Source organism: Callionymus lyra, chromosome 7 (assembly GCF_982586985.1).
Source record: "Callionymus lyra chromosome 7, fCalLyr1.hap1.1, whole genome shotgun sequence".
Taxonomy (NCBI): domain Eukaryota; kingdom Metazoa; phylum Chordata; class Actinopteri; order Syngnathiformes; family Callionymidae; genus Callionymus; species Callionymus lyra.
In genome coordinates, this window is record NC_141824.1 from 25,691,999 (window position 1) to 25,718,738 (window position 26,740).

At 37.4% G+C, this 26,740-nt stretch overlaps 1 protein-coding gene across 1 annotated transcript in view; it reads right to left on the reverse strand.

Annotated features, from left to right (window-relative positions):
* Positions 1-26,740, reverse strand: part of dync2h1 (dynein cytoplasmic 2 heavy chain 1) — a 77,029-nt gene that overhangs the window by 41,604 nt on the left and 8,685 nt on the right. Inside the window, exons 23-71 of the mRNA XM_087796453.1 lie at positions 26,489-26,638; positions 26,174-26,379; positions 25,943-26,098; positions 25,757-25,871; positions 24,491-24,661; positions 24,132-24,290; positions 23,543-23,611; positions 23,264-23,418; positions 23,060-23,192; positions 22,880-22,997; positions 22,686-22,798; positions 22,471-22,584; positions 22,233-22,380; positions 20,706-20,911; positions 20,416-20,598; positions 20,112-20,294; positions 19,580-19,807; positions 19,323-19,428; positions 17,980-18,182; positions 17,792-17,923; positions 16,670-16,802; positions 16,383-16,590; positions 16,188-16,317; positions 15,005-15,160; positions 14,653-14,912; positions 13,543-13,789; positions 12,282-12,433; positions 12,057-12,201; positions 11,797-11,899; positions 11,067-11,231; positions 10,833-10,957; positions 9,612-9,860; positions 9,372-9,480; positions 9,156-9,269; positions 8,113-8,255; positions 7,959-8,034; positions 7,114-7,274; positions 6,908-7,045; positions 6,569-6,682; positions 5,367-5,527; positions 5,162-5,285; positions 4,972-5,093; positions 4,191-4,277; positions 3,958-4,084; positions 2,395-2,536; positions 2,203-2,312; positions 1,185-1,283; positions 983-1,106; positions 385-548 (exon numbers count right to left, since the gene is read on the reverse strand). Of these exons, the coding sequence (XP_087652579.1) occupies positions 385-548; positions 983-1,106; positions 1,185-1,283; positions 2,203-2,312; positions 2,395-2,536; positions 3,958-4,084; positions 4,191-4,277; positions 4,972-5,093; positions 5,162-5,285; positions 5,367-5,527; positions 6,569-6,682; positions 6,908-7,045; positions 7,114-7,274; positions 7,959-8,034; positions 8,113-8,255; positions 9,156-9,269; positions 9,372-9,480; positions 9,612-9,860; positions 10,833-10,957; positions 11,067-11,231; positions 11,797-11,899; positions 12,057-12,201; positions 12,282-12,433; positions 13,543-13,789; positions 14,653-14,912; positions 15,005-15,160; positions 16,188-16,317; positions 16,383-16,590; positions 16,670-16,802; positions 17,792-17,923; positions 17,980-18,182; positions 19,323-19,428; positions 19,580-19,807; positions 20,112-20,294; positions 20,416-20,598; positions 20,706-20,911; positions 22,233-22,380; positions 22,471-22,584; positions 22,686-22,798; positions 22,880-22,997; positions 23,060-23,192; positions 23,264-23,418; positions 23,543-23,611; positions 24,132-24,290; positions 24,491-24,661; positions 25,757-25,871; positions 25,943-26,098; positions 26,174-26,379; positions 26,489-26,638 (7,236 nt within the window). The remainder of the gene's footprint in view (positions 1-384; positions 549-982; positions 1,107-1,184; positions 1,284-2,202; positions 2,313-2,394; positions 2,537-3,957; positions 4,085-4,190; positions 4,278-4,971; positions 5,094-5,161; positions 5,286-5,366; positions 5,528-6,568; positions 6,683-6,907; positions 7,046-7,113; positions 7,275-7,958; positions 8,035-8,112; positions 8,256-9,155; positions 9,270-9,371; positions 9,481-9,611; positions 9,861-10,832; positions 10,958-11,066; positions 11,232-11,796; positions 11,900-12,056; positions 12,202-12,281; positions 12,434-13,542; positions 13,790-14,652; positions 14,913-15,004; positions 15,161-16,187; positions 16,318-16,382; positions 16,591-16,669; positions 16,803-17,791; positions 17,924-17,979; positions 18,183-19,322; positions 19,429-19,579; positions 19,808-20,111; positions 20,295-20,415; positions 20,599-20,705; positions 20,912-22,232; positions 22,381-22,470; positions 22,585-22,685; positions 22,799-22,879; positions 22,998-23,059; positions 23,193-23,263; positions 23,419-23,542; positions 23,612-24,131; positions 24,291-24,490; positions 24,662-25,756; positions 25,872-25,942; positions 26,099-26,173; positions 26,380-26,488; positions 26,639-26,740) is intronic.

Sequence of the window (26,740 nt, forward strand, 5' to 3'; positions counted from 1 at the left end):
TACGTGTTTATTTGTTATTCTTTGTATCAGTTTCAGAATATTCAACGTTTTAAAATAATATCATAAAATGTCTTCTACCAACTGTAATTAAACTAATTTTGACTCTAATCAAACACTATTCAACTGTAATCAAAAAATGTTCTACTGTAATAAAACAATTTCCAACTAGATAATAGAGTTTAAAAGGAGCCAAGATAAATTCTCATTATTTCAGGCTCATATACTTTTGTATTTCACAGTCACTTACATTTACTTCATGCTTACATTTATTTTATTGTGTTTGTTTATTATTTTTAATGTAACATGATGCTGGATTGATTGATTTCTTAGGATCCTCGTTTGTTCAAGCGGTGTTTAAATCAAACAATGTGACTCTTTGAGTACCTGTCCTCTTAATCCTGCCCTGGTGGTGGTAAAATTGACTTCTGTGACGACTGAAGAAGCGTCAGGCGGGATGAAGGGGGAGGGATTCCGTGTGGCCAGGAAAAGACGAAAGTCCTCATTATAATCAATGAGTTTGTCACCGATCTGGACCACATATCTAGGACCTGTAGATGGTAACATACAGTTGTTTAAATGCCATTGCAATATGTTCTTGTATTCTATGAACAAAAAACATTTGATCCAATTGATACACTTCTTCACTGTAGAGCAGCCCTACGTATGATGATTAAATGAGATGCATACATTTTATTTTCAGAAACATTTCTGTCTTTTATGGTTTAACTTTGATCTCACAAAGGCTGGAAAGTTTCAGAAAAGAAGGGTCCTAAAATAACAACAATATCTTAATAGCAAAAACTAAATGTTATTTCCACCATATTTGCAGATTTATTCAATGTTTACACGCAGTTCAGATCTCAATTCTGTCTTTAATATTTTGATACAGGACATTTGATTCAAATTATCAATTTCAACAGTAAAAACTACTGTACAGACAAACTCAATAAAATGGGACTTCCATGTGTTTCTGTGCACCTACCTTGTGCAATGAGGTCCCTCCTCAACAATGGGTAAAGCACAGGTTCTACTCTGTCCATCTCTTGGATGACCAGGGTTTTTCCAAAACGTACTGCCAGTTCCACAGCGGTCATGAAGTTGCTATCCTGTATGAAGATGAATAATTAACATTTGTACTACAGATTACAGTAAATATATGAACGGATGGATCTAATTGATGCTACCTGTTGGTTGATAACCTCTAAGCGATGTTCTTTCAAATGTGTGCAGAGCCATTCTGTCGCTCGAGATGATGGATCGATCAAAAAGGGACAAGCAACGCTCTGAGGGCAAACACAACAATATTCCATGAAGAGCTTCTCATAAGGAAGAACGTACGCGTAAAAACATGTTAACACACGACATGGATGGTTTTGAGATGTCACCATTTCTTACCCTTAACTGACTGATCTGAAGGCGGCAATGGTGAGAACAGTGAAGACAAATAAGAACAAATGAATCAAAAGAAAGACACACGATCACATAGGTCTGCTCTGAGAGAGCATTAAGTGGATTTTTATGGAAATCAGTGCCATCAGAATATGGATGGTTGAATTTAACATTGTAAATGTTAAAACTTTTTTTTAGTGAAATGTATTTTTAAGCACTCAATGATTTTTGAAATTAGTTCATTTAATAATTTCTATATTGAAAGCTTAATTAGTTTTTTTAATAATTTAATTTAAGAAAATTCATATTTTTTAAATAAAGGATATTTTTAAACATAGTGTTTTATAATGCATATATTCTATATTTTACAATACATAGTCAGACTATTAAATTACTTTGTTATATTCAAAAGGCTACCAATTAAAAAATATAACATTAAGAAAATGTATTGTTTTTTTATTGTCATTTATTTAATGATTGTAATTAGAATAACAAACTCTATATGTAAATTCTATATTAACTTATTCAGTTTGTAAATACAATTATAAAACAAACCTTTAAATATAAAAAGAATTGCTTTAAATTATTTAAAAATGTCACTCAATGTTTAAAAAAACACAAAGTTTCAATAAAAGAAAATCAGAGTTTGAACATCTGAAATTATAAATTCAACCATTTGATGGCATTAATGTACTTGAATAGATTTTTAAAATAAAACACACACACCACAAACAGAAATGAGGATATAAAGGGACAATAAATGTGTGACTTAACAAATATTTGTATATACAATGAAAAATCATTGTTTCATACTTGAAGTATAACCAGAGCGTTCTCCATCGACAGCTCATCGGAGGGCAGACCCTGACTCTTCCAGATCAGCTGCTCACTCTCCGAACTCAAGAAGGACCTCAAGTCAAATTCTGTGACACAAAAGTTGATTATTTGAAATTCAGCGATGAGAAAAGGCAGAGAAATGCGAAGACCACTGAGGAGTGACTTTACTTTGCAAGCCGGACTGAGCCATCCACGTCTCCAGACATTGCTTCCTCCGATCTTCTGGAGCAGATGACAGGTACGTAATGAAGGCTGCTGACAACATCGCTCTCAGAGGCAACGTATCCAATTCATTCTTGATCTCAGACATCTAAAAAAAAAGGAGAAAGAGAGATAGAAAGAGAAGAAAGTCAATACATGTGCACTCCAGTATATTCTTCATGTAAATGAATATCCAGTAAGTAAGTAAGTAATTATTATTTGTAAAGCGCTTTAACAATCAAAAACAGTACACAGATAAAATATATACAAGACAACATAAGATAAACACAGGAGTCCCAGAAAGTCAGGGAAAAGCCTGAAATAAATAAATGTAAATGTGTACAAATAAAAATGTCTTAAGATGTTTCTTGAAGGAGTCAGTAGATCCATCTAACATAGAGGGAGAGGAAGATCGTTCAAAAGCTTAGGAGCAACAGCCTGGAAGGATTCCTCTCCATTGGTCCAGAATCGTGTTCAGGAACCATCAGTAGATTCTGATCCACAGATCTAAGAGCCCGAGCTGGGGTGTAAGGCTGGATCAGATCACTGATGTAAGGAGGAGCCTGACCATGAATAGCTCTGAAAGTAAGAACCAGAATTTTTAAATTGATCTTGAAAGAAACTGGCAGCCAGTGAAGAGTTTTAAGGATCTGGGAAATGTGAGTTCTTCTACTAGAGCGACTTAGAATTCTCGCTGCAGAGTTTTGTATTAACTGCAGGCGAGACAGATCCTTCTTGTTTAGACACGAAAATAAACTGTTACAATAGTCTAAACGAGAAGACACAAACGCATGGATTATAAGCGCCAGATCATGTTGTGACAACATTTTCCTAAGTTTAGAGTTTTTTCTCAGCTGAAGGAAACAGTTTCTGGTCAGTTTTCTGCAGTGTTGAACTAGAGTACTGACTCAACCTTGGAACCTTATCATCAGGAGCAATAACCAGAGTTTCAGTTTTGTACACATTTAGCTGCAAAGTGTTTTCAATCAGCCATTGTTTGTTTTATAGCAAAATAATTGTCTAAGATGTTCAGCCTCTGGGGCTCACTTGGCTCAAAAGAGCAGTAGAGCTGGATGTCATCAGCAAAAATGTTGTAAGAAACATCAGGAAATCTCTGAAGGATTTTACCCAGGGGAATCAAGTACAGCAAAAATAATAAATAAGGACAAACAAAAAATGAGTGTATTTTTTATGAACAGCTTTTCCAGGTAAATGAATTCATTTAAATGCTGCAGAGAGTTGAAGAGTATGTGTGCCTGTGTCAGACTGTATGAAAATGCATGAGTAGACAGTGACTACTTCTTTGCTTTGGGTCTTGAGGGAGGCCGAGGGTGCGAGGGTGTCGGAGGAAGATTGAGTGTTTTAATTAAGATAGAGACAGATGCTAGAGAGAAAGAGTAAAAACAGCCAGAGGGGCCCCGAGACTCTATGATTTATCTCCTCGTCCCACGGTTGCAGATACACAACCGCACGGTGTGGCGTAACCTTGATTTAAGTAAACGTGTTGAGCTTTTAACTCATCATCTGTACCTGAGAGTTCCAGCGTGTGTGTTCCCCGTCGAGCTGGGACAGAAGCTGCTGGGCTGCCGTGATCGTTTCCTGAGCCTTGTTAACTTCAGCCTCCAACTTCGCCGCCTCGGCAGTGTGACACTGAAACCTGAAGTCAGACTGTAAGATTAGCACCAGAAGCGTTCCAAACTAATGTTCAGAAACTCTTAAAGCACATTTAAATGCATTAAAAAAATATGTGAAGGGATGCATACTTCTCTTTTAACTCGTTTACTTTTGCTCCGACGGAGTTGAGTTGGTCCTCAAGTTTATTCTTCCGGTTTTCGGTTTTCCGGAGATTCCTGTGAACACATGAATACATCAACGTCAAAGAAGTTGTTAAGTTTATTGTAATTCGATTTTCTTCTTTTGCCAAAAATAAAACTGTTCTTTTCATTATTTTTGCGAGGGGGTGAAAACTGTCCCAGCTAGTTTGGGCGAGAGGCGGGGGGACCCTCAAAAGGCCGTCAGTCTGACGCAGAACACACAGCAGATACACACAACCATTAACACACACTCTCACATACAGACAAGGAACTTCTGAATGTTTTTGGACTGTGGGAGGAAACTGGAGTGCTCAGAGTAAACCGATGAAGAACATATGAACTCCAGTGAAAGGTTGTAATTTGCGTTAAGCTGAAACCTTCTTGTTGTGAAGCTCTTGTGAATTAAATTATTATTATGATTTATTTTTTATATATTTATTTTGTTTATGTCAAATTCATTTAAGCTTTTATAAATTTTCCTTTAACTTATCCTATTTATTTTAGGTCAAACAAAAACTACAATTGGGGCTCATCTTTCACACCTAATTTCTTTCCTTTTTTTTTAAATCTAAATCTTTTTAATTGTATTAATTCTTCTTTTTGCTATGATACAAAATTAATTTACATTACAAAAATCAGTTACTAAATCAAAAATTTAAATAGGTATGGCTTTTAACTTTTCATAAAACAGTGGTTAATCATACTTTTGTAATTTAGAAAGAAATCTTACTCCATAAGTCCCGCCTGCTCTTTTTCCAGAGGTTCAATCCGCTCCAACACATGGGAATACTGGACATTGGCTTTGACCCACACGGCGAGAGGAGCAGCTGCTGCACTCGCACGTTTTGCATTCTGACAACAAAAAGTAAGCAGTGAATATTACTCTGATTGTTTGACACTGAAAATCCTATTGATTGTACCTTGGCGTCAAAAGATGCCTTGTTCTTGTTGAGAAGCTCTTCCACACTCTGGCGGATCTCAGGCGTGATGTTTCTAGCCTCAAAAGTTGCTATGTCTTCCCTGACACCACGTTTCGCCAGGAAGCTTACAAGGGAGAGATGAACCAAATAAGTTTACTACTCGTGCTATAGGTGTCTGCCTGGTGATTTTCCATCATCTTCACACCTCTTCATGCTGACCCAGGATGTGTCAAAGATTCCCATCAGTCTTATCACGCCCTCCAGAATATCTCTGATGACATCGGGAGGCATGCGGAGGGAGCGGATTTCAGACAGGGCTTCAGGCTTGATGTTCCCCACTGCGCTCTTCGCTTCATCAACCAACGGCTGACAGGAAAAAGAGGCGAGAAGCAGGTAAGAAAAGACGGGAAAGAAGATATTAAACTTGTAAGTTAAATACAAGTGATTTGATCGATAAATACTTTTCATTACATGTCAAATGAAATAATCGTATATGTAAAAACTTTGAAATCCCATCTGAGGCATCACCAACGGAAGGAATTTCCTTCGACTACATGTTTAACCCTTGTGTCATCTCAGTGTCAAGGTGACGGCTCACATAAATATACATATCCAGTGGTGGAGGTCGTTCACCTTGACCCAGAGACAACACAAGGGATACCTGAAACACATTCGTTTTCTGGTCTTTTGGTCACCTTGACCCAGAGATAACACAAGGGTTAAACTACTATGATGAGCATGTCTAAATAGGGGTAAAATTTGGGAAAAGTGAAATCAAGTATGAATGATTAAGACATGACACACAAATGATCATACATAAATAGAAAAATCATTATGTCAAACAAAATTAAATTAAATATTATTATTAAAATAATACATGTTCTGTTCAGTGAAAAAGAAAAGTATGAATAAGCAGCAGAAATAATAATAACTGTTCTTATTTCTGCCTCTTTTCATTTATATATCTTGTTTGATCAACTGAAATTTCTTTGATTAAAGTAAAAAAATTGGTTGACTAGAGCAGAACATTTTTAATTGTACAATTGTGCATTTAAGATAAGATAAGAAAAAACTTTTTCTTCCCACATTAGGGGAATTTAAGTCTTGACAGCAGTTCATTAAAAAAAAAAATGAAACATAAATACACATATTTAAAATAATAACAAACATAATACTACATAATAATAATAACAATACAATAACAATAAATAAGAACAAAAATAACACAATAATAAATAAAATAATAATTAATATATCAACAACAATAAACATTGGAACAAGGGCACACAGAAGAAGAAAACCTAGACCAACAAAACAAAAGTGTGCACGACTGTTTATAAACTTGAAAATGTTTTGAACCTGACGTGAAGCACAAGATGACATTGAAACAAATAAACATACAAATACCTGCACTTCTCTGAGTTCGTCTTCAATTTTAGCTTTTCTTTCTCCAATCTTGGAAACTTCTACAGCCATCTTTTCTTTGATCTTTTCCATCTCTGTCTTCTGATCACTAGTGTTCTGGAAAATTCAGAAAAAGCAGTAATACCTATTTGGACAAAAACATCTACAAAGGAGTTGCTTTATTATAATATCAACAATATAAAAACCTATTAATCTGAAGTTTTTTAGTGAGACATGGAATTGTACTACAAGCTCATGTACCAGCCAAATAGACACAAATATTTAAAGAGAAAGTTACAGTTAAAAATGGGAGACTTCTCAGGACGTATATGTTAAACAAACCTGCATCGAGGTGGTGATTTCTTGCAGGGCAGAATCTGCCTCCTGTTGTTTCGTCTTCAGAAGTGCTCTCTGCTCTGCAGCGCGTTGCTGCAGCTCATCAACTAAAGCTTTGGCTTCATTCAGTTTAGAGACGCCTGCCTGTGGACCAGGTAACATGTCAGGAACGTAGTGAAACGTGAAAGTGATTGGCTCTTCACTGGTTCCACCTGAAGATGCTGGAGTCCTGTCGTGAGCTGGTGCTGTTTCCGGCTATAGATGGCGATGTAAACCTTCAGGAAGGCCATGTATTGACTCGGTGTTGCACCCTGATCCCTGCAAGAGTCATGAACCTTCAGGAACAACTGGCAAATATCTCCATTTCCAGAACCTGTTGAGATGAGATTGGGATGAGATTGTCAGTCAAAACATGAAGATGATTCATAGATAGATACTTTATTGATCCCTGAAGGAGATATTTTGTTGTCCAGCAGCAATAACACATCCATCCATACAAACATCCATAAATACATGTAAAGCAATCAAATAAATACATAAATAAGTAAGTAAGTAAGTAAGTAAGTAAGTAAGTAAGTAAGTAAGTAAGTAAGTAAGTAATGGTGATTTGTAAAGTGCCTTTCTAGACCAGGGTAACAAAGCTCTTGAACAATCAAAAACAATGCACAGTATATATACAAAATACAAAATATATACTTTAAAAGGCCAGGACACATAAGCAGAGGATATAGGAGTTCCAGAAAATCAGGGAAAAGCCTGCACAAATAGGAATGTCTTAAGATGTTTCTTGAAGGAGTCAGTAGATCCATCCAACAGGGGGAGATGAAGATCATTTCAAAGCTTAGGAGCAATAGCCTGTAAGGATTTCTCTCCTCTGGTCCGGTAGTGTGTGCGCTGAACCGTCAGGAGATTTTGATCCACAGACATCAGAGCCCGAGCTGGGGTGTAAGGCTGGATCAGATCACTGATGTAACCCCTGAGCTGATAGGGTCTCTGATAGTCTCTCCAGCTTTCATTTTAATGGACAAAACGATCCATCTAGTTAGTTTGCCATCACCTGAACTTTTCCTTTTCTGCGCCTGTTCAAGATTCTCTGGTCCATCTTCCATCTTCGCCAGCAATATTTCAGGAATCTATTAAAACATATTTTCATCACATTTTTAAAAAGACATCTGGTGATATGAAGCAAATTACAAAACTAGTTTGGTTACCTTCTTCATGCTGCTGTCAGACCATCCCTCCATCCACTGGACAGAACACTTGCGGTAAAACGCCGGGTTGCTCTCACAGTTTATCGTGAAGTTGGAGTTGGAGCAGTCCATGATCAGGACGATGTGGAGGTTTTGTTGTATTCCTAATTGGTTTTTGAAATACACACACATTATTTTGTTGAGGAGTAAAAACAAGGGGAATTAGTGAAGAGTTATTTTTTTTGGAAGACAAAAAACAAAAGTTTGTAGAGGTGTAGTTCATTTTCTCTCGACATGTACATTTTAATGTCATGCTTTGGTGGTCATCGCAAAAGCTGTGGCATTAAAACATGATTCAAGTTTACATTTTTGTTCTTTTGGTAATTGTCATTGGAGTAATAAAGGTTTATTTAATTAGGTTAATTTAATTAGGTTTATTATTGAATTCAATAATTTGTGTATTAAAGGTTCAGTTTGTTTTGTTCAAATAACTGGGTAAACTTTTGAGTTGTCTCAGGGTCAAGGTTACCCAGATACCCCAAAATGTGTTTGTTGTATCCCTCGTCTTGCTTCTGGGTCAAGGTGAACAACCTCCCCGGCTTCCATAAATTCATTTACAGTGGTGGAAGTCATTCACCTTGACCCAGAGACACAAGGAATACCACAAAAACATTTGTTTTCGGGTCAACTTGACCCCGAGTTATTAAAATTATTATTTTTTTTTTTTTTCACAGAGTTTGACATTCTAATTCCAATAAATCAAATATATTTTTGTGTTTTAATTCATGGCTTATTATTTTCAATATAGATCTTTGGTATAATAGTGCCAGAAAATACTGAATATCAAACTATATGTGTAAATAATGTCAATTATTTATATATAATATAGAAAGTAAAAACAGAATTAAGTTTCAACATTTGAGATGTTAAATTTAAATATTTAATATTATGATGACAACAATTAACTTCCATACTGTTGGCAACCAAGACATCAGAAGACAACATCATTTGGTTGAAGTGTATTAAAATGGAACGCTGAGTTAAACAGAAGCAAATGTACTGACTGTGGGAGAAGTAGTTGTAAAGCGGTCCAGTGAAGCCGTCCTGAGAAGCAGCATCTTTGAGCGGAGACAGGAGCGGGTCCAGCTCCTCTGGCGTGTACAGACCAGGAACCTCACCTGTGACAAAACAAGGACGACGATAATGAAAGGCAGATGTAAGAAATCAGAGCAGTGGAATAACCACATTAAAGCTGCTTTAAGTATTTTTTCAGAACACACCAGACGACAGCAGACTGTTCACCATCTCCAAGAAAGCATCATGATTGAACTGATAGTCCTCCAGTAACAAAACGACCTGTTGGCCTTCAATCCCTGCCATTTGCATCACCTACGAAGACAAAACAGACTTCGCTGAAGAACTCAATCCAAGAAAAATAGCGTGTGCTGGTAGATAAAATTGCTCTGAATTGCAGTGCAATTTGATGAATTGGCTCTGTGAGGAGACGTTGATGCACTTACTGCCTTCAGGTCGTTGCTAAAATGCTTGAGAGAATAACCACGGGAGACTTTGGGAGTGAAGAGCGAGTAGCCATGCATATGAGACACGAGACACGTGGCCGTGTGGCGCCCGACGCCGCTGCGTCCTGCCAGGAGCAGAGAGCCGCCAGGTCGGCTCAGGACACGGTCCACCCTGGTCACAAAGTCATACACTTCCCAGAAGAGGAGGAGATCCAGCTCCCTGTTATCACGGCCGTACAGCACGACACCCTGGGGGCACGAGAGACACAATAAATACACACTCCAGGGCAGGGATGCAATCATTCGCTCATTGTCTGCTGCTTGACCCAGCTAGCCAGGGTCAAAATTGCTCGAGCAAATCTCCACTTTTATTTGTGATAGGCAGGTCACATGATTTTATTTAGTAGATTCCACTGATTTGTCACTTTATGGTCTCAGATTCATTTATTTAATGAATGTATATTGATTAAAGTTTACCTAATGTGTTGATTTAAGTGTCTCTTAAATAGATCTTGACCCTCAGTATGTGTCTGTTTGTACAAAACTCTCTTTTCATTGAAATAATTACATTCAAAATTGTGGTTTTCCTCAAGATTAAATCTTGTTTACCATAACCACACCCACTCAGCTGTAATTGGTCAAGCATCAAGGTTTGTCATCGGGCGTCATTAATACTTGAAGTCTCAAGATTTGAGATTAGGAGTAACTTTAAATGTAATAACTTATATATACATATACATTTTCATGATGAGGGACTTACTAAATCTTGGGTTAAATTGCAATAAACCAAAGATAAAAACAAAGAAAAAAACAATGATGGCTACTCAGCAAGGCTACTCCAAAAAGATTGTGCTAAACAGATATAAAGCCATGATACAATTTTTACACAGAACAACAGTGTATTTCTCATTTATTCAAGGAATGTTTAAGATCTGTGTGTACTTACTAAGTAAAAAGTACTTTTTAAGGGTAGTTATGGGTTAATAAGGCCTCAATAACATCTAAAATGTATCTTTGTATTTCACTTTACTTTTAATTTTTGGAAAATCGATTAAAAAGATAAATATATATAAATATAGGTATTCATACATATTTTATGTTCTTGGATAAGAACATTTTCTCCAAACGCTATACAGCTATTTTTATATGTATTCTAACAATGATATGATTAACACAAACCCAGACAACCTGTACAGGAGTTGTAAAGGGATTAGTTTGTACCTTCTCAATGACTTGTTTGAGGTCAGTGGAGGACAAGCGCCCGAGTTGTTTGCCATGTGGCGGCAAGGATTGGCCTGGAGCCATGACTTTGGAATCAGAGGATCCCCATGTCACGTAGAAACCATCTGCAAACAGTGAAATGATGTTTATAATTGAAAACATGAAGGAATTATACAAGAAAATATATCTGCGTTTGGTATTTTTAAAGTTGTAAAGGGAGTAGATATTTTATACCAGTCATGTTGTCTAGAACATCAGAGGCCCAGTCCCCTCGAATGATGGACGATAGAATGTTGTCGAACGTGTGAAGATCTTTGGTTGAAACTAGTCTGTCTCTAAAGAGCCTCCTTGCTTCATATGCGACCACCTCCAACACACTGTCTGTCACGTTGGATTGAGCTATAGGGAGAAAAGAACAATTGAAACCAGAATAAAGGACAAAAATGAATAAATACATGAATCTAATTTCTTTCTGAGCTAATGGGGTGTAAAATGAATGAACGTGATGTCAATATATTTTCACTAAAGGAGTGAAGGTGAGGTATTTTTACGGTTGTTTTTGCTGACGATTGCGACTCAAACCATTAGAATGCATTGGACAAGAGAAGATACATACCAGAAAATAAGGAAGCAGCAAAAAAGAGGAATAAAGAAATTAGTGAAGAAAAGGTAACATTGATAAAATGTAACATGTAAAATCCTGCACACATAATAACAATAACGGTGATGGTCTGGTATTTATAATTATCATTGCCATATTATACTGTCGACTTTGTCAGGTTATGGTACAAGAAATCATGATAATATAGTTTATTTTTCTTACAGTATTTCAGAACTGACACAATGTCAAAGGATCATGATATAAAAAAGTTAATGTTAGAGACAAAGGAAGTTATATAAGGAACTCTTAAAAATGCAGTTTACATAAAAAAAAGAAAAGATGTTTGTAACATCATTGAAGTACCTGCAGTGAGGTCATATCGCAGCAGGCTGACAACCCACTCTGTGAGGATGCATGGAGTGAAGAGATAGTGGCTGTGGTCGTCCACTGTGAACTTGGCTTTCACCTGAAAGGACATGAAGAGGTGACAGTCACAGCTATATTCATGAAACTGTCGTTCAGTTTTTAAAGATAGAGTAACCTCAAGCAAGAGTAACAACAAAATATAACATGGTGTCCCATCTGTTTTTCTTGATTCTGTTCTTTCTGCAAAGTGTCAATACCTGTTCATAGAGCTGCACCAGAGATCCGGCCAGCTGGTGTGTCTTCCCGGTGCTGGCCCACGATGCCTGGTTACCAAGGCTATGTTGAAGAACTGGCTGTAAGTATGCAGAGTAGATCGTCTGCAGCTGTTCTCTGTCAGGGTAGCTAAAGGACAAACAAAAATGTGAGGACGCCAAAGACGTGCGTAAAACACAAGCAGCTATTTATGGTACCGAAGTACTCACTCGATGGTGCAGATGCGGACGATAGATGTGAAGCGAGAGGTGAGAGCATGACTCCCAACTCTTCCACCGGTCGACATGGAGGCCACCACCTGGATGTTCTCCAGACTCACCCACTCCAGGTTCTCGTCGTAGAAGCCTTTATAAGTTAATACCTGTGACAACAACAAAGGTTTATAGTTGACAAGGATATTGAGAGTACACTTAATTGCTACTGTGTTTGAGTGTCCTTTTTTACTTCATTCATTTTAATTGTATTTATTTGGATTGCATTATTATTTAACGGTTAAAAATGTCATAATACTCTATTTGAAGGGTTTTATGGAAATATACTGTATCAGTGCCATCAGAATATTTAATGGTTGAATTAAATGTATAAAATGTTGACATTTAAATTTCTTAATATAAATGTTGTTGGGTTTTTTTAGTTGTGTTGACATTTTCTAGACTAGACTTGTGATGTTAATGCGACTAATGAAATCTAATGAGATTTTACTTAAAACAAAAATGACACACTTGCTTAGAATTATTTATTTGCAGTGTACAATTGAGTTGTCTCTGGGTCAAGGTGACCCGAAGGCCTGAAAAATAATTTATTTTGTGTTGTCCCTTGTGTTGTCTCTGGGTCATATGAGCAGTGGCGGAGGGATACCACAAACACAATTAGTTTTAATTGAAAAAGTGAATCAGAAAAAAGGTTTTTGAATTATAAGGATTATAATATCAAGCTATACGTGTATAAAACAAATGAATTCACTTTGGATTTTATAACTTCAATGCTTAAAGAACAACACAATTTCAATGAAACCAAAGTAAAAATTTCAACAATTTAGATCTTAAATTTAATATTCTGATGGCATGTATATACTGTATTTCCATAGGCTTTGACCATTGACTCCAATTCAAATCTAGTGTTTTGTGTACTTGCCAGATATAACTCATAAATGTGATGATTACTGGGATGCTTTTATTTTTCATAATTTGAGATATTGCACTTTTGAACCTGTAAAAAAAAGAGGTACCCTTTAGGAGATTATTTCTATTTTAAAGTACAGATTTATTCATTTGGCTCTTTTCAAGACACTCAAAGATGCTTTACACGGGATGAAAGCGGGAATAAAAACAATTTAAAATTAATAATTAAAATCACATTTCAATAGGTGGGGTTTGAAAGTGTTAAGCTCTTGGATGCGTGTGAATAGTAAATGAGTCATAAAGTATTTCATTTACAGTTAGGGTGACCCTTCCAGTCGATTTTCTGTACCTGTTGCAGGAAAGCTGTGAGGTTGCTGGTCCCCCACTTATCTGGCTTGGGCAGGTTGATGTCCTTCAGGTAGAGCACCAGGTTCTCACAGTCTCTGGGTCTGAAGACTCTGCCGGTGTTTGAAGTGAGCAACATGCAGGTCTGTTGGAGCTTCTGAAGAACGTGGCGAGATGAGGTCTGGGCACTGCAGTGGACCACGGCCACCTGGGTGGAGCGCAGCCGAGCGAAGGCGTAGCGCAGCAGCATGCTGTTAATGATAACTACAGTTAAAACAATAAACTTGAAAATTAAAAAAATAAACCTGTTCTCCATAAACTAACCGGAAAAACTCACCCAAACCCTTATCTTCTCACACCTGGACTACTGTAATCCCTGCCTGGCATCTCACAAATCTCTCTCTCTCACCTCCAACTGGTCCAAAACTCATCTGAGGATTAATTTAACTTTTTAATTTTAAATCTGGCCTTGTGGAAGCTGTTCAGTCAAAGCTAAAATTAAAAGAGGACCTTCCATCAGGGCACCTTGACTTTAGAACAGCCGAGACAGTCTGTGACTTCTTTTAAATATATTTTTTAAAAACACACTTGTACAGACTGACTCTATTTAACTACCGTGTTTCAACTGTTTTCTTTATATTTTATTCTTCTGTGCTGGTTTTGAATTTTCTTGTTTTTAATCATTATGTAATTGTTTTTTGTCATTATGTAATTGAACTATAGAATAGTTCTATAGTATTAACATAATTATTCTATTTATATTATTATTGATATATTGCCGAATCAGCAGAAGCTCATAAAGGATTCAACACTAAAATTAAAAGTATTGGATTTAGAGAAGTACAATTCAGCAATAATCACAGAACATTTGGAAATTGGTCCATTACTGTATTTTTTGGACTAAAAAAGGAGCACCGGATAATGAGGTTCACAGTCAAATGAGATTCATTTTTTAAATTAAATCATTTTTTATATGCATTATGGTCTGAAAAATACTGCAAGTTTCTCAAAAAATGATTTCTATCATTAAATAAGTTACATTTATTAGCTGTAAAACTTGATAATTGGTAGAAATTATAATGGTATTTAAGTGGGACCACACTCCGGTAATTACCCCTTTCCACATCCTTCTGGGCCAACCACCATAAAGGGCTGCCTGTGCTGCGGGGTCAGCCAAGAGGAGAAGCAGTGCAGACCCCTCTGCATGTCTGGAGTCTCGATCACAGGCAAGGACTGTGAATCAGAAAGCTGCTCCAGCGTGAGACCCTCTGGACGCTGGAAGACATAAGCTGCCAGGGAGCCGCTGTCCTGATCGTAGTACGTGTCTAATGGCTTTCTGCTGTTCGGTGGACTTTCTCTGGCCCAGCTCAGCAACTGTAACCGACACACACACACGTTTGAGACATTCTGTGGAGCTCAGAGATCTTCAGAAAGTAAAAGAAAAGGTGAAAACCCTACGCCCTCACCTCCTTTGCAAACTCCTGTCGTGTTTTCAGGCTTAAATTTCCTCCTAACCCTCGGAGCAGCCCGATGATGAACTGACCTCTCTCGTTGACACGACTGAGATGCGACAGGCCGTTGAACACAGCACCAACAAGACTGGTCTCCACTACAAAATCATTCTGGAGAAACGAAGGTGAAGTAAAAACTCAGAGAACAGATACTAAACCAAAATAATAAAATATTACATACTCATACTCAAGACCATTTTTTCAGTACAATAACAATAACAATAACAATAACAATATATATATATATATATATATATATATATATATATATATATATATATATATTTAACCTACTGTTTTCACAGTTTATTCTGTTACTATGTGGACTCTGTGTTCATTATTCCTGCACTTACATTTATTTATATACTTAAGATTAGGAGAGTCAAACTTGTGTTCAAAATCTCAAACTCAACTAGTCAGGGGGGCAACCAGAGGTCGATTGTTGTCAAGACTTGGCCTCAGACTAGGGGGTCTTTTTCTTCATGTTTTTAATCCAAATTTTATTGACATTTTTTCTTTATATTGTTGTGGATTTTCGTGTGATTTTACTTTAAATATGTTTTTTTAAATATGTGTATCAAAGATATAAGTATAAATTACCTTTATTTCTTAACCCTCTGACAAAGGTTGATGAAGTCCCTTGTTCAGCTGGCACTTAATAAATCATTAATAAGAAATGGAGGGCTATAGAATATTGTAACGGGGTGCGAATGGCTAACGGGCTTTGGGTTTAAGACCCCTCCTTTATATGTCTAAGTAGCATAATTCTTGGAGGCTCAATCTATCAATTATAAATTTGCTTTTTTATCTTCATCAAACAATCAAATCCCATCAAATTCCCTTTCCTTCAACATCAGTTTAATCTTTCAAGACTTCAAGTCCCTGTATAATTGTTTAAATTCAGAATCTTTATTCTTTACCTTAAACTCTTAAAAGGTCACAATATCAACGTGAACATTAATCGACATTGTTTTGAACCAACAATCTGGGGGAACAGCCATGTTTTTTGTTATTGTTAAGCCTTGACAACATAGAAATTACAGTCAAAGTATTTTGTCCATTTTCATCAAAATCTGTGAGTCAACGATTCGGTTAAGAATGGATTTGATTTAATGAGTGACTAAGCAAAAGTGCTCACCTGCTTAAAAACCCAATCCAGCGATCTCTTGAAGTAATCTCCCAACCAGTTTTCCAAATTACTCCGACACTCATCGGGCTGGTTTGACAGCCATGACTTCACCAACGCACCCACGTCGATGTCCTCATCACTAGAAATAGTGTGAAATGAATATAATTCTTATGAACGGGGAAGGAAAAAAAAAAGCTAACTCACCTAAGGAAGATCATGCCCATGCGTGATATGGTGGCTGGTGAGGCACAGCTGAGGTCGTGGGTTTCAAACAGGAAGTTGACGTTGGGTCCAAACTGGATTCTCTCTCCACTGGGCATCGTTAGCAGCCGATTATCATCAAGTACAGAGTTCAGACTTTCGATCCACTCGGGATCAATGTCACCATCACACACGATCCAGGAGCTCACCTCTGCAGAGACATCATTAAAAAAACAACAAAGAAGTGTAAAAAATCTAACCGAGACAATGAACTCATATCCAGTCTTTACCCTGAGGTTCTCTGACAACACTTCTTGCACTGTGTGTCAAAACACCGTCCGCCCATTCTCGTGTGTCCATGTCGATGTGTCCCAGCAGCTGTTGTCTGGGCATCGCTTTGGGATTCATTGTGTATTGCTTCACCTGACATACAAGTTGTTAAAATTAATGTTGGATTGGGAATTGGGAATGTCAAAATGCACTTATGAAGAACATCATTATCGTAGGAAGGAAACCTCCCGAAAACAAATGATGAACATCCTCCCTGGTTTCCAGAAATATATATGCATTGGTGGAGGTCATTAAACAAAGCTTAATGAGATATTTTTTTATTTAAGGATCAATCTTTTATTTTATTAAAAACACAGTATGAAAGCTGTTTTGGATTTGTTAGGTTTTTTTTCATTATAACAAGTACTATTATGTTTAGAACTAACATAATAACTTAAGAAATGTTTACAAAATAAAAAAATCAATATTTTACAGTTGCCCTTACAGTGTCATCATAATAACAGTCAATGGTCCACATGTGGCCCCCAAGCCACATGCCCAGGATTCGATGCAACGATGACATAAGAGTGTTCCACTTGAACTCCACACAAGAATAAAAAAGGATGACGTCACACAGTAATAAATGTATCACAATATAATAGAAACAAGTACACAAACACGAAAGTCTCAATCAAGAATATAAAAATGTTTGTCTTCCATCTGTTCTTGCAAATGAAATGAAATACGACACAGGTGCATAATATTACACTTTACTTAAATTCTGTTTACAAAAACTACTCAAACTAATATTTTAATACATGAAGCTTTTGTTTTTCTTCTTTTCTTCTTTCAAAGAGCAAACAATGTTGGTTGTTGAATTTGTAAAATAAATCTAATTGATTTAAAGAAATAAATTATATAAACTGATGTCTAAACTTCTAACCAAGTTATATTTGGTGTTTAGGCTAGTGGGGCATTTGCAGGCAGGTTTGATCTTACATTAAATCAATATAAATAAGTCATCATCATGATTTATGGCCGGAGCTTTGAGGAAAAACAACAATGTCATTAAAAAAAACTCACCCTGAAGCCGAGTTTATTTTTGTGAGCGATCCAAAAAAATGACTTCTCGCATCACTCACCGTCTTCCCCGTCTTGTTCAGAGCAGCCCTCAGCATCCTCCAGAGTGTCGACTTCCCAGATCCACTCGGCCCAACGACCACCACACCCATGCGCTGTCTCAGCTGCTCATTCAGCTCCAGAGCCTTTTTCAGCTGCAGAAATAAACTCATTGTTCATGTGTTCAGTTCCAAGATGCACATTCACATGCCTGTGTGGGGATGAGCTCCAGTTGCGCTTCCTTGTAGACTTGTTCCAGTGCGTGTGTGAGAGCGCCATCCTCCACGTCACTGAAGTTCACTCCGGAGAAGACGTCTTTGAGCAGGGCGTCAAACCGTGAGTTATCGGCAAACGTCAGCTTGGACATTGTGTTGAGACGCAGAGCCTGAACCACCAGACTGCTCTCGTGGACTGCTGCATATGAAAAACACAGACTTTCTTTCAAGACTTCATATAAATTTATCTATATCTATAAAGTGCACTTGAGTCAGCTCGGTTAGTCTTCTTGGGATCAAAATGACCGCTATGTGTCGTGTCTGGACCTTGTTTCTCTGCAAAGGCCGAAAAGGCTGAACACGGTTGTTCGCTTAATACATGCTAAAGCTTTCAAACTAAAGTAGAGCTCTGTAGCAGTGGTGGCTGCTGAAAAATATCATTGATGGGGCTCATTTCCAGTACATTTTCCTGCCTAAACCAATGACAAATCAGTCGAAATATTCTAGAGCTAGACAATATTGTTGTTTTTTATGTAGAAATCAACACATTGGCAGCTAATGACGATTAATAATAACTTTAATTCATCAATTGTGCAATATTCGCACCAATCGGTGTCGTCCTCTGATTGGGATTTCCGGGCTCTGGAAATAGCCCCACTGAAAGTTTCAAGTTGCAAAGGCGCAAAATTGTAAGTTTGGTTAGCTCTCTTGGTAGCCGTTTAATTCTATATAAAATTAGTATTTATTTTCTAAGACCACTATTTTCTTTATTGGTATAGGAAGATAAATGTACTGGCTCAAAGAGCCCCACCTAGAATATTTTTCACCACTGCAGCTCCTCCAACGTTTTTGGCCTTCTTTTAGCCGTTTGCAGCTTTTGTGTAATTTTTTGAGAATCTGTCACAATTGGCCGAAAGATTTCAATAGTCTACTGTTAAGTCAACGCAAGCATGTTAAAAGTGACAATCAAATATTTCGACTTAATTACATCGCATTTTTCTTTTCCATTTAAAGATTTTTTGCGGTTATGTTACTATAAAAATACATGTATACACATGTATAAAAAACAATTAAACATGCAACCATTTGTAAAATGAGAAAATGTTCATTTAATTTGACAATGTGTACTTTCAGTCAGAATCATATGCGACATAAGCATTAAATTCATAATGATTTATCATTATTTTAAGTGGAAAAAAGAGACATTAATAATACATTTCTGTTCAAAATTTGCTGTCATTTATGTTGTCTTCATATTTTGTTGGAAATGTGGCAAATTAAATAAATACAAATAAATCTGTATAACGTCTAAAATAGAAAAACCGCCCGAGGGTCCTACATTTGTCTCTGGTTTTCCTCTGCTGCTGCAAGAGACTGCCACAAGCCTTGAGCACAGTCTTCAAAGCCCGCAGACCCCAGTCATAATGCTGTTGAGGCGTCAGAAGCTCTCTGTGCAGAGAAGGTAGAGAAAGGTTTCAAACAGACGGATAAGACTGGCACAGGACACGTGGCTGCGGGAGCCTCACATGTGCATCCAAGCATTCTGAAACAAACTGGAAAATACGTTTGATCACAGTTTCACCTCTAAAGAGAAACTTGCCTCGCTAAGTTGAAGACTGCGACCAGTTTCCGTCCCAGCACTTCTCCGTTCTGAAAGCCCTCGGAGTAAAGGATGACTTCGGCGATAAGCTCGTTGTCCGGCCGAGTCATGGCCACAGGCCTGAACAGTTGCTTCAAGTTGTCCGGAAGCTTTTGTCTGCCCCCGTAGCCTTTTCCCGCAGGATTCATGGTGATGAAGACACCGGAGTTTGGGTCCAGATCCACCTGGAGAGAGAAGCAAAGACAAGCATTTGAGGAGGGAATGTTTATCAGATGGAAAATAGAACACTTGTATATTGATGGATTCCTTTTTTTTACAAAAGTCTAAAAAATATTCAATATAAAGTCAGTTAAAAAATATTGCGCCTACCACACTGTGATACAGATATTTATATTTTTTACAAAAGTGTTCGACATCTGGCAGAGAAATCAAGCTTAATAGAAGAACAGAAGATACTTTAACATAAATGATCATCATTTAAAAAGATACTTTTTAATAGGAACATTTGTCATTCGTTTCTATGCTCACCTGCTTCCCGAGCAGCTCACAATAATTCTTCTGATGCTTCAGAGAGTCTTGAATTGCCTGAATCTGCATGGATACCGCGGACAGAACGGCCTCCTCCAGGCGGTTGAACTCGTCGAAACATCCCCAAGCGCCACACTTCACCAATCCCACAAAGATCCGCCCCATCGATTTCACATCAATACCCTGGAAGATAAGACGGATGTAAAACGAAAGCTTTTCATTTCGAGATCAATATTTATGGCGCAATTGAACAACCATCAGAATTCATGTTTTCATTAACAGATTAGAAATCTCTCCTGTTTACCTCATCACAGTTGAACACCAGCACCTGCCGACCGAAAAGAACCCCCAAGGCTTTGACTGACTCAGTCTTGCCTGTACCAGCCGGTCCGTAGGGGTTCCCCCCAAGGCCCATCTTCATGGCTTGGGTCAGAGTGAGGTAGCATTTATCAGTTAATGGGGTGTGCACAAGCTTAGCTGCGTTTCCCTGTAAAGTATTTTTTTGATTATGATGAGTCATAGATTACTATTCAAAATTGGCAATTCTTTTTTTGTCGTAATTTCATAATGTGGTCAAAAATGAAAAGTATAAACCTGGTATTCATATGTGTAGTTAAAGTGGGCATCGACCATGTGGATGAAGCAGCCTTTGTCGTCTGCCATGTAAAAGCGAAGCTGCTTCTTCCAGAACCAGGCATCAGAGCTGGCAGCTCCGACCTGGATCAACTGCTTCACCACGCTGATATTGTGGATGATATCCAGGATCAAGGCTTTCAGCTTCAGCTGGAGGATTCCGGATTCTGGACGAGAAGAGAAAAAATAAAAATTGTCTGAGAAGATTGTTTGATCAAAAATTAAATATAGTGTGATTACTAAAGTATGTGGTGTAATTACACTCACATTGTCATAATTATCTTTTTATTATTATTGCTATTATTATCATTGTTGTTGTTGATGCTGTTATCAGTGCCATTTTCAGAATCAGAATCTTTTATTGCCAGTGTTGTAAACACAACATGGGATTTTTTTTTGGGTCGTATCTGAACAAAATAAAAGAATGAAATATGATAACACACAAAAACTTCATTGTTATTATCACTGTTATTACCCTTTATTTTATAATTATTATAGCTGGTTGTTATTGTTTTTGTTACTGTTGTTCTTATTATTGCTGCTGTTGTTGTTGTCATTATTATTGTTTTAATTGTTCTAGTTATTTTTGTTAGTATTGTTGTTATTATTGCTGCTTGTTGTTGTCATTATTATTGTTTTAATTGTTCTAGTTATTTTTGTTAGTATTGTTGTTATTATTGCTGCTGTTGTTGTCACTTTTATAGTTGTTGTGTTAATCGTTGTTGTTTTAATTTGTCTTAGTTGTTTTTATCACTGTTGTTCTTATTGTTGCTGCTGTCATTTTTATTGTTGTCGTTTTGATTGTTGTTGTATTTATTGCTTTTGTTGTTTTATAGTTGATGTTGTTTTTGTTGTTATTACTGTTATTGTTGCTGTTGTTATCATCTTTGTAGTTGTTTTCTTTGCTGCCGCTGTCTTCCTCACTGTTGTTTTTTATTATTATTATTATTTCTTATTATGTTTTATTGTTGTTATTATCCCTGTTTAAATTGTTTTAGCTGTTGTTGCTGCTTTTAAAGCTGTGGTTGTTGTCAAGTTCACAAGGTAACTTAAACAGATAAAGCATCAGGGCGGCTATAACTGTCAGTCTGGCAGAGTGTGAAGGCAGAATATTAAATGCTACCAGGGAGGACATTAGAGGGAAGATTTTCTTTCATTGTACAATTTTTATTGGGTTACAATCCCCTGAAGATCCAAGGGTTTCTCATATGAACTTCGCCTGAAGGACGCTTAATTCTATTAAAGGTCAATAATTCAAAACGCAAGAAAGGATGTGACAAAGCATAAATGTCAAATCTTGTAAATGTAATAAGAATCTAGGATAAAATACAGTTGACTGCTCACATATTTCATTTAGATATGAGGACAAATGTTGTCTGGCAACAAGAATGTTCACATTCACCTTCAGCTTCACAGCATTTTTTAGCTTTTATATAAAATGAACTATAATTCAGAATAAAACAATTCAAGATAATCCCACAATGATACCTTTCATTTGCTCATCAGAGCTGGTGTCGACTGTTGTGTAATGTTCCAGTTTGGCCTTTAGCTCCAATTCCAGCTGCTGCAGATTCTGCTGCTTTAAAGCTTTTTCCACATCCTCAGTGAACTGGATTTGCTCAGCAAGACACAAAATCTACACATAGTAGCACATTTTGACCATGTTAACACATTAAAATGACATTAAACAAAGAAAACGAACCTAAATAAAAGTGGATATGCGTACCTGCGAGGGATAAGATGAAGGATCCACTCCACCCTTTTTCCCGGCAATGACACATTCATAAAGCAGCTGTTTTAGTGTTGCTTTCATCTCCGAGGAAAGCTCACTTAACCAGCCCTTAACAATCCAAACAAACATTATTTTAGCAAAAGTTGTAAGAAATAAAAGTTCAATTAAAGGTGAAGCAACATTTTTTTAAATGGCTAGTCAGGCTGTACCTCTACGTTGGTGGAAATGCGAACCAAATTCTGGAGAGGAACCACTTCCCCCTCTAAAGACTGCATGGCAACAATACGCTGGCACTGTTCGTCAAACACAACACTGTGGATTCCTGTGAACATGCCAAAAAAACACTTTTGCTTTGATTTGAATCATTTCACCAACATACAAATAAAAATAAAATATGACTCACCTGCAAAAAGCTTTTTCAGATGGGACTGTATGACCGTGGGGTTAGTGGCCTGTCCCAAAATCTCCAACAGATCATCGTCTCCGATAAAATAAAACCTTGGAAAAGCTGAACGTTTTTCCTGGAAATAAATGCATAAAATGTCATTTCGAGCCTGTTCGAGTGTTTAGCACGTGAGCACACCTCTAAGAACTCATTGAGTGACTTCTGACAGCGTTGTAGCTGATCCAGTATGGTGACAAGAGAGTTTCTGATTCCAGATCGAGACGTCAAAGAAATGACTCTGTTGTCCCTTTGAATATCTGACATGATCGACCTGATGAACACATAAACAATGTTGAGTTACATGGAGCCACTATTCTTTGAAAACGAAAAAAAAAACGCCACCTAAAGTCTTCATCCACACGTTTGAATCGTGCTTCTTCCCGAGGTAAAGCCCCACGTCCGAAAATAGGCTCTAAATACACCCATCTCCTCTGGATAGCATTCAGACTCTGCAGGTATTCATCAAGATCCGACAGTCGGACTTCCCATAGGCTAACCTGAAGAAAACAAATAGTGGAAAATCTTGACAAAGAAATATTATATTAACACGTTTACCTCAATGTCTATAGAAAATAATTCCTATCTAAATATGATATAAAAAAACATCTTCAGTGACCTCACCTTGTCCTGGAAGTTTTGGAAGTAGGGAGAGTCTTTCAAAGACTGCAGCAGACACCGGTTATCTCCCACCTGGATGAAGAGAGTAATGAAGCCAACTTGCAATATTTGCTAATCCTGGAGATTTAACGGCGCTAGAAGACATGCCATTTTCTTTTTGAGAGTCCTTTTATTATCTGGGTCTACCATCGAGGCATTCACAGGAACCCAATTATTTTAAAACGTCTGCCTCAAATTATCATTCGAGAATAATGGAAACGCTGCAGGGGTACGTTTTTCGCATCATTTCTTGTAACATGAAGCTTCATTTCGATTTGCAGGTGACTGCTTTGTTAAGGTTATTACTTAACTATACATGTAATATAAATACTAATATAATGTACTTCATTTTTGTGTACGTTTTCTTTTATTTTCAAGATGGACATAAAATTGGTCTCATCTTCTAATTATGGATTAGTAAAACAGTAAATTGAGCTAATCTATATATATGATGTCAGCTTATGTTCGGAATAAAAGTACATGTTTAGTGTACAAGTGTTTATTGTCATATGCATGATAACAGTTTGTTAAACATTAAAACAATGAGCGTTACCTGGTTGACTATGTCTTTCCAGTCCTTGATGAGAAGGATTGTTCTGCTGCTGTTATCAGTGTACTCTGTAAGGTTGAACGTAGCTGCAGCACCCCATAAATCCAACTCTCTCAGTGACTCCCTGATTGTCACCTCTGCTTGTGCACGGCTATTCAGGTCCTGCAGGTATAATCACACGTTTTTTTTAATGTTTTCATCACGGAATAAATGTAAAAAATAGCAGAAAACAGAAACACAATGTTGCTGTTTCACAGCAATATCTGTGTTTGTTCTGCCATCTAGTGTTCTGGAACAGTCAGTGCAATATACAAAAGTAACATTAATAAACTTGGAAAAATATTTTAAACAAATATGCACACCTTGAGCTCCAAAGCCTTCTCAACGACAGTATTTGCCACACCAAGAATGTCATTAAAGGTGAGTTTTTCCAAGGTTGTCCCTCTTGGAAGACCCAGCAGTCGGAACATGTCCAGCCAATGGTCCTGGGACAGGTGTTCACCACGAACATACTTCAGCACCGGGATCATATTCTGAAAATATACAAAGGCACGATGATATATATTTATTTTATCTGATAAGTTACACTAAGCTGTGCTTCAACAAGCAGCCGTATTTGTCAGACAAGGCGCTGGAACCAACGAGAGGCTGCCTCTCTGGGATTTTAAAAATCATGAATAACATTACAAGCTAGAAGGAAAACTGTTATAGCTGGCAGGGAATCCACTTCAAGGAATAAGAAGAGGAGTAAGACAGGGACTACATACAATGTGTCAACCTCAGTGGCCGCACAGTTGACATTGTGGAGTGTATCCATCAGCTGGGTACCGTCTTCGCTCAAGACATGAAGTGGGAGATGAACGTCAGACTCATTGTGAAGAAAGCCGAGAAGCGGATATACTTCCTGAGTCAGCTGAGGAAATGTCCCCTTGAAGGGTTGATGCTGTAGTTCATCATCACCTCCTCCCTCAACAGTTATGGACCAGCAGTGATGGACTGATGAAGCAGTGTCATGTTGTTTAGACGTCAATAGGTGGCGCCATCAGTTTTAAAATGATGTGATGTTTCGATAGAACAGTTGTTCAAAACAAAGAAAAATAGTGCAGAGACTGACATCTAGTGGACTCTGAAAATAAAGACACTGCTTCATGAAGCCTCATCAGACCTTTACTATGAACCAGAACATACTGCAGCAGAATATCTTATCTGCTGAGAAGGCGCTCAACTGCCGCCTTACGTCCCTGGTTGGTTCCTCCCTTCTGCTATCCGGATCATGAACGCCCCGTAATAATACAGACCCACTATAAGTTAATGAATACCAAACTAATGCTCTTAACATTATTTAGTGTTTAATTTTAAATATTGTCACATGAGAACTTTCACCTACAATTCACAATTTATTTCATTTTATATTATATTTCCACAAAACCAAAAGAAAAAACATTCTGTACTTATTTAGATAGATTTTACGTTACTGGCAATAAATGTGTTGTTTTATTAATACATTCAATCAGAAACATTTTCTAACATCAACCAAATATATATATTTTTTAATTATAAATATACTCAATTCTTAATCGCTTCATTTTGACGGAAACCTTAAGCAGGTCGAGGATATAAATGATTACCTTGTATTTATCAACTTCCCCTTGAAGTTTAACTGACATCACAGTTGGTTTTTCCACCTTCCTCAGTCTCTCCTGCCATGTGAACAAGAATTCCTCAAACACATACGTTTTGCTCCTACAAAAGAGACAAAGACAGGTTGATGGAAATATGTAACGAAGAGCATAATGGAAGACTTAAACAAACACCTGAACGTGATCCAGTCCTCCTGAGCCTTCTCTGTAAAGCCAAGATGCCACTCCTCATATAGACCCCACATCCCACTGCATTCCTCCATATCTGTTTCAACCTCTTGTGCTGAAGGGAATTCTGGGACCTCCAGGTCGAAATAAGCACAATCCTCGCTGAAGAGAGAAGATTAAACCTGTCATGGAGGTTTTTATTTTTTTGAAACGTGTAAATAATTAAAGAAAACCCACAGCAATTTATTGCGAACTATCTCAAGCTCCTGAAATTCTTGCTGCTTGTCTCTGATGGTCTGAAGGCAGGCAAGCAGAGAGGTATGATCGCCATTCTCAAGTGTGTCATCTTTGGGCTTTAACTGGTCCCATCTGGCTTTAAACCGCTCTAAATCGGATCTGTAAGCATCAATGCGGCCTGCAGTGTTACCACGCATCACCTCCATCTGTGGGAGAAGAGATGGAAGATCACTTTTGAAAAGAAATAATAGAAACAAAATGGGATTTTAACAGGAATGGTTGATTATAATCCATCAATTATTCTTAATTTGTCACCTGGTCTTTAATCATTAGCTGGTGACTCTCCATCACAAGCTCAAGTTTGTCCCATTTGGCCCTTAGAGACGAAAAAGACTCCACACCGGCCCCAGACACTGCTCGCAACAAGCGGTTCTTTTCCTCTGCACACTGGAACTGTGACAGAATCTTTGCACACAAGAAAAAGAAAACCATCTCATTGAATATTTCTTCGACTGAATGATTTGGAAAAGCGTATAAACACAGTGTCAAGACCAATCCTGAAATCAT